At 38.9% G+C, this 12,954-nt stretch overlaps 1 protein-coding gene across 15 annotated transcripts in view; it reads right to left on the bottom strand.

Annotated features, from left to right (window-relative positions):
- Nucleotides 1-2,387: 2,387 nt before the first annotated feature.
- DISP1 (dispatched RND transporter family member 1) overlaps nucleotides 2,388-12,954 on the bottom strand; it is an 86,522-nt gene continuing 75,955 nt past the window's right edge. For all 15 annotated transcript variants that reach the window (XM_085219175.1, XM_085219174.1, XM_085219184.1 and 12 more), the window contains 2 exons: nucleotides 10,151-10,248; nucleotides 2,388-6,037 (listed from right to left, as the gene is read on the bottom strand). In XM_085219175.1, coding sequence (XP_085075301.1) covers nucleotides 2,399-6,037; nucleotides 10,151-10,248 — 3,737 coding nt within the window. In that variant the 3' untranslated portion in view covers nucleotides 2,388-2,398. The remainder of the gene's footprint in view (nucleotides 6,038-10,150; nucleotides 10,249-12,954) is intronic.

The following is a 12,954-nucleotide window of genomic DNA, read 5'->3' on the forward strand; positions in this document are numbered from 1 at the left end:
CATTAATTGACAGAGCTGATGCCCACACACACATTAATATTAAACTTACTCTCTTTCAATAATTGCTCCTGGTCCAGCTATGTGATTCAGAAAGAATAAAGAAGTTAGCAGGGAGGCAATGGCAAAGTCACATACAACAGCAATAGAGTTTGCTAGCTCATTTCAGTCTTTTCTAAGAGTACATTGCACTACAACTCCTCATCTGCCCATACTTTTTTTTTTATTTTATTACATCAGCACTTAAGAACTTAAAAAATATAATGAAAATATAAAGCAAGTCTTCATCGCTTACCTCACCATTATTTAATAGCATTTATTAGTAGAAGCAGTAAGGAGTTTCCTTATGCAGTATGCAGTTATGGAAAGCTGGCTCAGAATAAATCTCGGTTTTGAGCTAACCAGTTCAGAACACCCTATGTTCTGCAGATGTGTTCACTAGGATGTCCCTAAGGCCCATGTCTTAGAGGCACACAGCCATGAGTGACAGCTGATGTGACAGGCACTGCGCAAGTGTTATGTGCTGCTTTAGCAAAGCCTCACTGGAGGTCAACTAAACTATCAAAACATCATTTTTATTTCAGGCTTACTGTTGTCTAACAGATTTATTCCCTAGCATGTAACGTACATCCCTCACAAAAATTGTATTCAGTCAGGTGCAATGGTTAGAAAAAAAGATGGATAATGACACATGGCAATGGTCCAATTTATTTCTTAACCCTTTTATGTTCTTTAGATTGTCTAGCACTGCATGTCTTAACTCTTTATAATTAATAGCCTTTACAGCGCACAGAAAATCCTTGAGTTGCTCTTGTTACAAATGTTTAGAAGGAATCTGGCTCTAAATTGAGTTATGGGTTTTAAAGGACCCAAGAATGAGTTTTATTTTATACCTAGGCTGCTACTCTACTTAAAAGTAACCATGTAAAATCATTTTAGCTTCTTCTGTTGAGTTCAGACTCCCACTTTCTTCTAGTCTCTGGGATATACAAGCACTATCATGGTTACTCCCAGAGAAACCAAAATGGTTTACCATATGATATTCATCTTTTACGTCCCTTCAATATGAACATAAGAGCAGAAAATGCCATGCTTTTTCTCCAGTGATTCACGAAACACCAAGTATATGATTTCACATCAGTCTATGAAATCGATCTGTTAAATACACCAGATAAATTAACATGATCAGCATAATAAACTACTATCTATAGAGAGATCTGGCATTATGGTACCTACCAATTATGACATACTAGACAGTTCCAGCTCTCAAATCCACTTTCTCTGATGGATGAGACCAGTGAGCATCTCCATGACCAAATCATATCTGTCATTTGACTAAATGTTGCAGTTACACAAATACAGTATCTGAAATCCAGTTTCTCAGTCACAGGGTTTAGGACAATATTTGTACTTACACATCATAACTTTTCTGGGTAAGCAAAACATAGAGAATTGTATTTCCATTTATGCCTTTGAGCCTTCAAAATTTTCTTCAACTAATCCTACAAGCAGTAAGAACACATGCATTCCCTATGCCTTTCTCTACAGTAGTGTTACTTCTCATTTCCATACATTGTTGGGAAAATTGCAGTATTGCACAGCTCTTTAAGGCCAATTTTATAAATCAGGATTTTATACACATCATATTCACAAATTATACCTTTCTTGTCATCACTGAGAAGTAACATCTACTTACTATTGTTTCCCCTTGTATTTTCCAGTATTTAATGCTGTCTATACAGTAAGTGCCAGAAAGGGCAGTTTAAAACTTTTTTTAACATACATACATAGATTCATAACAATGATAGCACAAGTGCTAATGACCTCCACAACAGCATTTCCTTTTTGTTAGGATTTTGTTAGGATTAATAGTTGAAAACACTCCCCAAGCACACTACACTCTCTGCTCTTCCAGACAACACTTAATTAACAGTTACAGTCCTCCCAATGTTTTGAGACAGGCTTCAGAACAGAAGCCTGCTGAGTAGATAAAGGGAAGCAATGCACTCAGAAAACGTGGTGGCAAACACACTTACCCCAGACACTGTCAGTCCCACAAGCCCTGGCTTCAGAAAAGGGAGCGTTTCTTTGCAATGTTTTATTTCTGAAGATGATTTATACTGAAAATTCAAGCTCCAGTGCCCTAGGGCAAAAGTTAAATTAAGCATAATCCAGTTTACGAGCTACAGGAAAAAAAAAAAGAAAAAACCAAAAACATTCTGGACAACATCTGGTTTTACTATGTGTAATGGCTTTATGAAATGTATAAATATTACCCTTCTATAAAATACTTTCTCATTCTAAAATGCAATTATAATTCATATTTATTCAGGACTTTCTTGTTTAGTGTCTTAAACACGCTTCTAAAAGAAAGACACAGGACAGCCAAATTAAAGATTTATTATAGCGTTTTTATTAACAAACTTTCATTGGAAAGTTCTGGGCGCATTAACATAGGAGGCACATTGGCTTCGATGTTTGGCATTTGACAGTCAACAGAATTGCACTTCACTGCAACAGCTCTGCTACAACAGTGTGAGTTTTCATGGCAACCCTCACAGTGAGCCTCTCCTACTGACCTATTCAGCAGGTGTTTTTTAGCAGCGTGGTCACCCTTCAAAACTTGGTCATTCTGCAAAGAACACTGATCTATTTTGCTCTCAGCTTTCTTTTTCTGCTTTGATATAGAGGCTTTCTTGCTTTCCACCCCATTGGCTTCTGTGCCACCCTTTTCATCACACTTGTCTGCCTTCTGACAGAGTCCCTTTTGGTTGTTAGATATGCTGTTGTCACATTCAGAGCAATGCACAATTAGAGGCCCTACATTTCGGCACAGAAACTGTGAGGAGCTCATCACCTTTGGAATTGTTCTTACGTTTTCCTCTGGGTTTTGGTGAGCATCTGTCCTGTTTACTCTTTGATGTGCCTGAAACTGTTGCACTGACTGGAGGAAAAAGTTTTTCGGCAGCGAGTTCTGCGTCATCGTTCTTTTGAGCCTTCCTTGAAGGCAGCTGCAATGGAGGACATGCTGGACAGGATGCACATAACTTTCAGTAGTTTGCTGTAAAGTATTTATGGGAGTCACAGAGCTTTGGATCTGCACGGCTCCAGGGGAAGGAGAACACTGGTAACAGAAGGGATCGCTTAGCTGTTGACATGAGTGTGGGCTCCACTTTACTGTTACCTGCTTATACGGATCCGGGCAACTGCACTGCCTGTTTTGAGAGAAGAGTGGGCACAGAGCATGTTGGTCAATAGACGACTGTAGCACAGCTGAACCAGCAACGTTTTTAATGCTTTTGCTCACTTCACTATTATACACTGAATGCATAGGAATACATGTGTTCTGGGGCCTGCTGCTGAAGAGTTCCGAGCAGATGTGAGTTTCTTCATAAGTCACTTTCTCTGCAGGGTTACAGATACCTGCTTGTGATGCCAGTGGCTCCAGCTCATAGTGCTCATGCTCCATTTCTGGCTTCTGACCTCTGGAGTCCAGCTGGTATTTGCTAATGGGATGTGATTTATTTTGACCTCTTCCCCCCTGGGCTCCTGAAAAGGTCTGAGAAAAGGCATTACAGCGCAGTTTTTTTGGTAGCGGGATCTGGCCACAAGTGCCCTGGGGTCCAAGGCATCGGCACATGCACTGGAAGAAGAATGTTGCAAAAGCCCAACTAATGCACATTATTAGCATCATGAACGTGCCAAGCTGCGTGTATGCCAACACTGTAGAGGGCATCATCATTGCTCCAGCTACAAACGTTGTCAATGCAGCCATTGCAATAGCAGAACCCATTCGGCTTAGAGAGAAAATCACTTTTCCCTCTCGGTCAGGATCAGGGGCTAAGCGATAAGCTACTCCATAATGAACAGCAAAGTCTACAGACAAGCCGACAGCCACAGAAATAGTGACAGATTCTAATACATTTAGCTCCCATCCAAGAAGAACCAGAGAACCTACAGTGACAAAAATAGTTCCAGCGATTGAAACTATTGCATAAAGGCTTATAATAATGTTCCAAGTTGTAAGAAGCATTACACTAAATGCAACAGCAACTGAAAGACCCATGGCAATCAGAGTACCATCAGAAAGACTGTCCTGTAGATCATAAAATTCTAAATTACTTACAAACCAACCATTGCTAAGACCTTCAGGAGCTGAACTAAGCTCACTTGAAATCCATGAGTCCACCTCTTTGTAGAACTGATGCATTTTCTCATAAGCCAGTGTGAAGAGGTAGGTGCTTTGGAACTCCAGCACCACTGCCCTGATAGTGTCATTCAGGTCAAAGCGAGGCCCTGGAGTTTTGCTATCCAAATGGTACCCTGTGCTTCTTTCTAGCTCCATTATAGCTCTCTTGATACATAACTCAAAGACTTCTTGTTTGTACGGAAAGCTCCAGTGGCTGCAGCAGGGGTAAAGAGATGGCTCATCACAGTCCTGATTTTCCATCCACTGCTTAAATGTTTCAATAAAGCAGCTTGTGAAGTCTTGTTCTTCAGTCTGATAAAAGAATGTTTGATTTCTTAGCTTCTGACAGAAGCGCAAAATCCAAACCTGTGAAGCCGGGCTAGCAATATTAAAACTGCTATCTAGTTGCAGCTTCCCTTTACTTTTAGGATTTAAAGGGTCACCATTATCTTCAGGCGTGACACCCCAGATTACCGTAATTGGCATGTGGAGCTCCTCTCCGTGGTGGACACGTTCAAACATGAAAAGCTTTTTGTATTCTGCATCGTATCGTTCAAAGGGGTGAGAAGACCTAAATACCTGAAACTCAGAGAGCTCCAATGACGGCAATTTCATCTTTGGATTTATACAGACAATGTATGCTCCACCAATTGTTAAGGCAAGGAACCAGAAAAGCCAAATATAACGAAATTTGATAACAATGCATGGCAAAACTTTTTCAAAAAATATCCTGGATGCTTCTGAGACTGCAAAAATAACCTTGTGGAACATTTGGCACAACACTGTCCAGCAGTTTTTGTTGTTGTACACCCTCTGCTGAGGTTTTTTAAAGCAACTGAAAATATTGAGAAGATAACGTTCATGTAACACAACTACAGCAGGTAGCCAAGTAACCATTAAAACATAATTTACCAAGATGGCAGTGCCAGCATAGACACCAAAACATCTGATTGCTGTGATATTGCTGACATAATTAGCATAGAAGGCAGCAGCGGTGGTAAAACTGGTGACAAACATGGAAAGAGCAGCATGCTGCAACGTGATGCTCACTGTCTCAGAAGTTCCAGCATGAGGTTTATCAAATTTTGTGTAGTTCCAAACGTCACATAAGACAAAAGCATCATCTGCTCCGATCCCAACAAGAATAATTAATGCAGTGAGATTCATGAATGGAAAGAACTCAAAATTAAATACTACTCGATATAGAAAATAAGAAACAATCAAGGAACTAATTATTGCAAACATAGTCATCAGCGTGATAAACATGGACTTAGTGTACACACACATAACTAATAGAACAATTACAATGGCTATGGCAGGATACACAGTATCCATCAACAGGTAATCTTGAAACAAACTATGTTTTATTCCAAACTCAATTCCTGTGACGGTTGTCACACCATCTGAAGAGTTCCAGTTCTCAAAGTTATCAAGGTAAATACTCATCATGCTTTCTCCTTTCTCAGTTGGAGAGAAGAGCATGCTATATTTTAAAGCTGGTAAGACATAGTCAGCTGTCTTTGGGCTTAGAAAATCCTTGTCCACTAGATAGTGAAGGATCTGGTAAACAGCATTGTACTTGGTACATTTGCGAGGCACATTTGTACACTTGAGTTGGTCCTTCCTTTTGGCATTCATATCCCAGCAGTCTGGCCCCAGGGTTCCATTGTAATAGTATTTGGCACACGTGCGAAGCAGCTTTAGGGTGTGAGAGACGTCCCGTTCTACAATTTTTTGACATGATGACCTGTTGTTTAGGATGGCAATATAGTTGCCCAGTGTCCAGCTGGGACAGCAAGAAGCAGCAGTGGCTCTCTGGCAGAGATCACCGAACTGGGAATGGGATCTGATCTGTATAAAGACAGGCAGGGCAAAAATCCATTTTAAAGTAATAATGTGATTAGAAACATTCACACACAAATCCTGAAGTGATAAAAATTCAGCTTACAATTTTTTTTTTCTGTTATCATTTATAAATTCCTCTTTCTTTGCACGTTGTTTTTGATCAGCATCCTCTTACATGAACCAGACTAACCCAGCAGTAACTTAGCACCCTGACTTGTCAAAGAAGGATAGAACTGGCAGAAGCGTACAGTAGATTACTGTAGGTCTATTGTTAATGCTTTATTATTTGAAGATGCATTGAAATATTTTTTTTTTTTCAGACTGAGGACTGTTAATTCTCTTCTATTATCTCATGCTACAGTCCTGAAAACATCCAATCAGCTATACATCGGTGAAGTTCCACCCTGCTTGGAATCACATACTGAAGGTCCTGAGAGAGGCAGGGATTTACCATCCAGAAAGAACCAACGCGACATTTTTTACAATGATTTCCACCATTTGACCTCTCTTCTACAATCCTCACTTCACAAGTTTTTTCTTGCTCTGCAGCTGACACATTTCCTCTCAGTCTGCTACACGTCCCGAGTGATACATGGATTTCCAAGGCACAAAATAATGCAGCTGTGGCATAAAGCCCCATACAATTAGCCATGTTGCACAGAGATGGCAGTTGTGCCTCTGAATGCTGCACCCGCTGTGGGAAGAAGCCTCAAGGCTCAGCACAGGAGTGAAGGAGCAGAGGAAGGCACAGCAGCAGTAAAGCTAGAGGAGTTACAGGGACAAGCAGGCACTACATGCAGACACAGCAGAGAGATCCCGGAGTGGAGAACCTGTGTGTCAGCTCAAGTGAATGCCCTAAGCCTAGGAACTACTATCAGAGATTCATGAAAATGATAGCAATTTTAGCATTTTGGTTAAGAATTCCTTTGATAAATGACACAGACACTCTTCTTTCACATTAAGAATATTTCAGATTTACTTGAAATCACTAAGTGTAAAACTTTGCTAATTAAGCACAAGGCTCTTTAGGGTGAAATGAAGGCATCTTTAAAGTAGAATTGAAACTGCTAAGTAACAAGATTGTATCATGGGAATTTTCTCATCTTGGTAAAACTCCATCTTGACATGGCACAGAGAACTTAAGTCTTAAAAATTTCTTGTTTGCTTCTACACTGGCTTGTATGTGATGATTGAGAATGAACTCTTCAAATATTTAGATGCATGTATAATTTCAGTCTTAATCAGGTTGCATATAATGCATATTAATAAAAGTCACTAAATCTATGTGGTCAAGAGTTTATAGGATTGGGACCGGAAATCATTATCCATGTATATTTCAGATCACCTAAATTTAAAACTCACTACTTTGCTTTTCTAGCGAAACTGCATGGGTTTATTATTAGCAGCCATTTATAATGCAGACAAAACCCTTCACTTGGGAATTCTCAGGACAGTTATAAAAACTTTAACGTGGACTTAATTTTATCAACCAGTTTCTGAACAATAACAAACTGGCATTCCAAAAAAACAGGATAATTCACATTTGATTGTTTCCAGATAGAAACACTTACACATGCAAACTCAGGAAAAACCGAACAACCTTCTAAACAAAAGGAAGCACTGGAATAGCATATCTGTATTTTTTGTGGCATGCCTCCAAGTTTATCTTACGAGGACATAATAGACAAACCCTTGGGTCAAGCAGGCAAACCAGGAGGAAAGGATTGTATTGTCTTCTCTGCACATTCACATCAGAATGTGACAATGAAGTTCATATGCTGTTCTTCAACACTTGCTGCAGACCATAAACATTTACTTGTAAAGTAACTGTTGCCAAAGATAAAGTAATATGAGCTAGCAGCTGGAAATTAGAAATTAAAATTCAAAATTTAGCTTGGGATAGCTTATTAAAATACTGTGTAAAATGTTAATATGTTATAGCATTGGGCTTTGTTAGTGATCCAAAGGTATCACAAAGGCCATTTTGCTGTTGCCAAACTCAGTCTGCTGCTGGCAAGATTTCCATTTACTTTGGAACAACAGAAGAAACTAAGCAGTGCACATGCTCTATCCACAGCAGACCTGCCCAAATGGGTATACACAGCGACAAAAATCACAACTATAAGTTTTTTGGGAAGCAGTCTGAGGAGATCGTTTACAGACTTTGAAATTTATTAAATAAATGTTTACGGTTTTTAGGAAAAACATCCTGCAATTGCCAGATGAAAGAAAGGGCTTGTCTCATCCAAGTAGTTAAAAATCAGAACACATCCTACAGTTATTTTGTATATAATACTTCCATGAAGATTGTAGGACTAGCACGTGCAGAACAGCTGTAAGATGGTGCCCATGAGTGTCAGAAAAATATACAGTTAAAGTAGTTACATGCAGATGGGAACATGATTAATACAGGGGATATATTGTTAGCTCATATTTAATGAAATAATAGGAGTGCTGAAATCCTGCTTATCATTAGAAAACTGCATAAATTATAAGGCTTATATTTCCAGGAAATAGCATCCAATCAACAACAGACAGAGAAGAGTCTGTAAGACTGGGAGGTCACACAAGTCATCAGTTCCTTCTGACAGCTACAGTGCAAGTTTGCATTCTCTCTAGAGTCTGGTAATTAGCAGAACTTAGCATTCAAAACTCGGGCTTATCTCAGCACTTCACGAGCTCTAAAAGGTATTGTTACAAATGCTCAGAAATTGTTAGAATTGTTAAAAAAAAAAAGTTACTTCAAGTGTGAAACATTAAAAAAAAAAGAAAAAAGCTTAATGTCTTCCCTAATTTTCACTGTTGCCAAAGGTTATTCTTAACCACATTTCCTGACTTAACCAGTCACTGGATGACTCCCTAGCTCAAATAATTTGAAATGGAGCTGAACTATTTTAAATGCGGGACTTTTTTCTCCTGGCTCATTCTGTCAGAAAGAGATAAAGGTAAATAACATGAGCCATCATGTCAGTGCAATAAACTCTGATGAGGACATAAGGAATATTTCATGAGCATGTGAGGACAAAACCCACTTATGCCAACAGAGGCCAATCAGAACAAAATGCATGCCAGCGGGCTTCTAGAGAGATTCATTACACAGTGTTCCACTACAGCTCAACATTTTAAGCAAGAAAATGCCATCTGTTAATGACAGTACTTTGGGAATCTGGCAAAATAAAGACAGTTGTCTGAGAGGCAGTGATAAACAAATTAAGAATTAAAGTATTCCTCATGAAAGAAATGTGGTATATTAATTGTTTTTTGTTGTTGTTGTTCTGGACAAGAAAGAAATCAGTATCTCATCAGAAAATCAGTTAATCACTATTAATCGAGGAAAAACTTATTGCTTAATTTTCATACAAAGTCAGCAGTATACGTAAGTTTTACAGTTACAAAGATAAAAAGGTACTCATTTTCAGAAAGTGACAAGCTTACAGTTTAGAAGTGTGCCATCTGAACACTCACTTCATTTCAGCCTGTGTCAGCTAACTTCTATCAGTTGAAACTGGACATTGTTTTCAATCAGTGTGCTAGATTATCTTGTAAAACACATAACAAAAGCTATGGTAGCAAAAACGTCTGCTTTCACTTTCTCAAATTTACAGAGAATTTAATGTTACTCTTACAATATCATTATCCAGATGTAATTAATTGGGCTGTTTGTCTAGCTACTATATCTGCATTCTTTCATGTTCAGCAGCCATCGTGTTCTCTCTTGACCCCATAAATCTGACAGAGAAAACTTCTTATACTATGAGGATACTTGAATGTGAAAAAACAAGGAAATACTCTATGGAAAACAAGGACAAAAAACCATGGAATAATATTCAGAGAAGAAAAAGCAATTGTTAAGATAGCCCTTTCTGCACAGAAACTTCTAAAAGCAACCCTCCTCCATTTTATTCTGGATGACATTAATAGCAAAAACAAATTTCCCTGTACAATTTTGCAGTATAGACAGTTGCTCCTTAGCCTTCCATAAGCAGACTGACCACTCTACAAGGGTGCAAACAACGCGGGGTGTTCGTACATACTGTTGGACGACGGGCAGTAAAATAAACTCTCAAATAAATGCTTCTTATCTGCATGTAAGACAAATTAAACAGCATCTTGACTTACCCTTAGGTTATCTACATTGCACATTGACTTAATTGCATTCAAATTCCATAAATTCTCTCCTTCTGTTGATGTAAACACCACTCGCGAATAGCGATCACCTGAAATTACAGGAGAAGGTATAATTTGTGTCTGTCTGATATAAAAAACAGACAGAATTCCAGCACTCAAACAATGCCAGTGAGATCCTTTTCAGTCCACAGGAATCCACCTCATTTTCAAAATGATCTATTTATCTGTAAGACTCAGTCCACATGAAAGTTTCATTTTACTTAAAGTGCTTATAGTAAATACAGCTTCTTAAATATTATATACCACTTAGAAGCTCTACAGAATTCTATTCAAGTAGTCTATCTTCTGAACTATGACAAACAGAAACAAAATCAGAAGATCTAATCAGCAAACTATCAAATTTTTGGCACTGCATAACGGTAGTGCATAGATAATAGTAATCAAAGGCTAATTTAGTAAGGCATTTTGGAATATAAATAATAATTATAAAGATGTTTCTACAAGACTGTTTTTGCTTTAGAAGCAAATGACTGCAGTAGAAATTTTTGTGATACCCTTAAGGCCATTTAAAATAATTCTACTATTTAGACACATACAGTTTAAATTACCATTAAATTACACTTATTAGAAGACAGCATTTAGGAAAGAAAATCTTTACTTAGTGGCAGCAAAATCTTTATGCATAGCTAACAAAAGAACCATACATACATGGACAAATGTATGGCATTATGGCATGTAGAAACACAATATGGTACCCTGGGTTAAGAAACTTTATCACATTAATTACAATACCCCAAACCCAAAAGGCTGATTTTTTTCCCCAGTGGTGTGAAAATGCTGAGTTGTCACCTTTCACAGAAATGCAATAAAAAAGACTTGGGGATAGATACTGCTTTATGATCTCTGACTGTGCTTTCAGGATTAAGGAAATGGAAATCTACTGATCCTGGAGAAGACTAAGAAAGATACCAATGATCAGTACAGGCCAAGAGGAAATCAATTGTTTTCTCTACATAGCTAACTGGCAAACTCCCACAGAAGCACAGTTCCTTCACAACTGCCACAATTGAGATGATGCAGAAACAGTAATGGAAAGAATGAGATTATACAGGAACAGCAGGCAGGGTCAAAGTAATTAATTCTGCTTCAAGTTACAGCTATTGCTTGGTAGTGTTTCTAACAAATTTCCACTTCCTTATCTAATATCTGCTCAATTTAAATTGGTTCTGCTCATAGAGCAGAAATGACAATACTGTTCACAGCCTCTCACTTAGATGCAAAACTTCAATGTAACTGAAAAAAATCATAAATCTGTTATTCCCCCTTTTTTACTGGTCAGTGTTCTCTCAGATCAATAAAATAAATAACTTCACAATTATGCTTTCATGTTCTGTTATCAGTCCTCAAATATAAAAATAGTCACAAAAGAGACCACATCCCAAGGCACTCTCTGAACAAAAGCAAGTTCTACATCTGCTAATGCATGCTTTCTATCAGAACAAGACTTACCAAAGTGCTGCAGTATGACTTGCAAACAGTTTAATAAAGATTTCTTTTGTCCAATAGTTTAACTTAGACACCTTCATAAGCCTCCATTACTTCTGGGGGACTTTTTTGGTTGATTTGGTTTTGGTTTCTGTTTTGTTCTGCTTTAAAAAGCACTCTAAATTCTGGGCAGGATATGACCTGTAGTCTTGTAGAAAAGAGCCTCATATAAACATACAGAGGAAAACTATTTTTAGTTTTCTTTTAGGATTGATGGCACAGATAAAACATATCTTCACTAGTGTGATTTAAGTACTGTCTTCCAGCCAGACTTCTGCAAAGTCTTTGACGTGGTCCCCCACCTCATCCTTATCTCTAAATTAGAGAGAGATGAATTTGAAGGGTGGACTATTTGGCGTATAAAGAATTGGTTGGAAGATCGCTGCTAGAGGGCTGTAGTCAATGGCTTTATGTCTAAGTGGAGGTTGGTAACAAGCAGTGTCCCCCAGAGGTTTGTCTTGTGACCAGTGCTCTTTAACATCGTTGTCAAGAACACAGATGATGAGATCGAGTGCATTCTCAGCAAGTTTGCTATGACACCAAACTAAGTGGTGCAGCTGATGCAGCAGAAGGAAGGGATGTCATCAAGAGGGACCTTGATAAACTGGAAAGGTGGGCCCTTGTGAACATAGTGAGGCTCAACAAGACCTGCTGAGAAGGACTCAGGGGTCCTGGTTGATGAAAAACGTAACATGAGCCAGCAGTGTGCACTTGCAGCTCAGAAGACCAATGGTATCCAGGGCTCCCTCAGAAGAGGGGTGGCGAACAGGATGGGGGAGGTGACTGCTCCCCTCTACTCTGCTCTCAAGAGGCCCAAGCTGGAGTACTGCATCCAGTCTGGGGCCCCCAACACAGGAAGGATGTGGAGCTTTTGGAGAGGGTCCAGAGGAGGGCCACAAATAAAATCAAAGGGCTGGAACACCCCTGCTATGAAGACAGGCTGAAGGAACTATTTGTTCAGCCTGGAAAAAATAGGCTGCAGGAGGACTTCATTTCAGCCTTCCAATTTTAAAGGGAGTTAATAAGCATGAGGGAAATCAACTTTTTACAAGGGTAGATAGTAATAGGACAAGGGGGAATGATTTTAAACTTAAGGAAGGGAGATTTAGATTAGATGCCAGAGGGAAGTTTTTTACTGAGAGAGTGGTGAGGTGCTGAAACAGGCTGCCCAGAGAGGCTGTGGGTGTCCCATCCCTGAAGGTCTTTAAGGCTGGGTTGGAAGGGGTCCTGAGTAATCTGATCTAGTACTT

The sequence above is a fragment of the Meleagris gallopavo genome, chromosome 2, assembly GCF_905368555.1.
Source record: "Meleagris gallopavo chromosome 2, MGAL_WU_HG_1.1, whole genome shotgun sequence".
Taxonomy (NCBI): domain Eukaryota; kingdom Metazoa; phylum Chordata; class Aves; order Galliformes; family Phasianidae; genus Meleagris; species Meleagris gallopavo.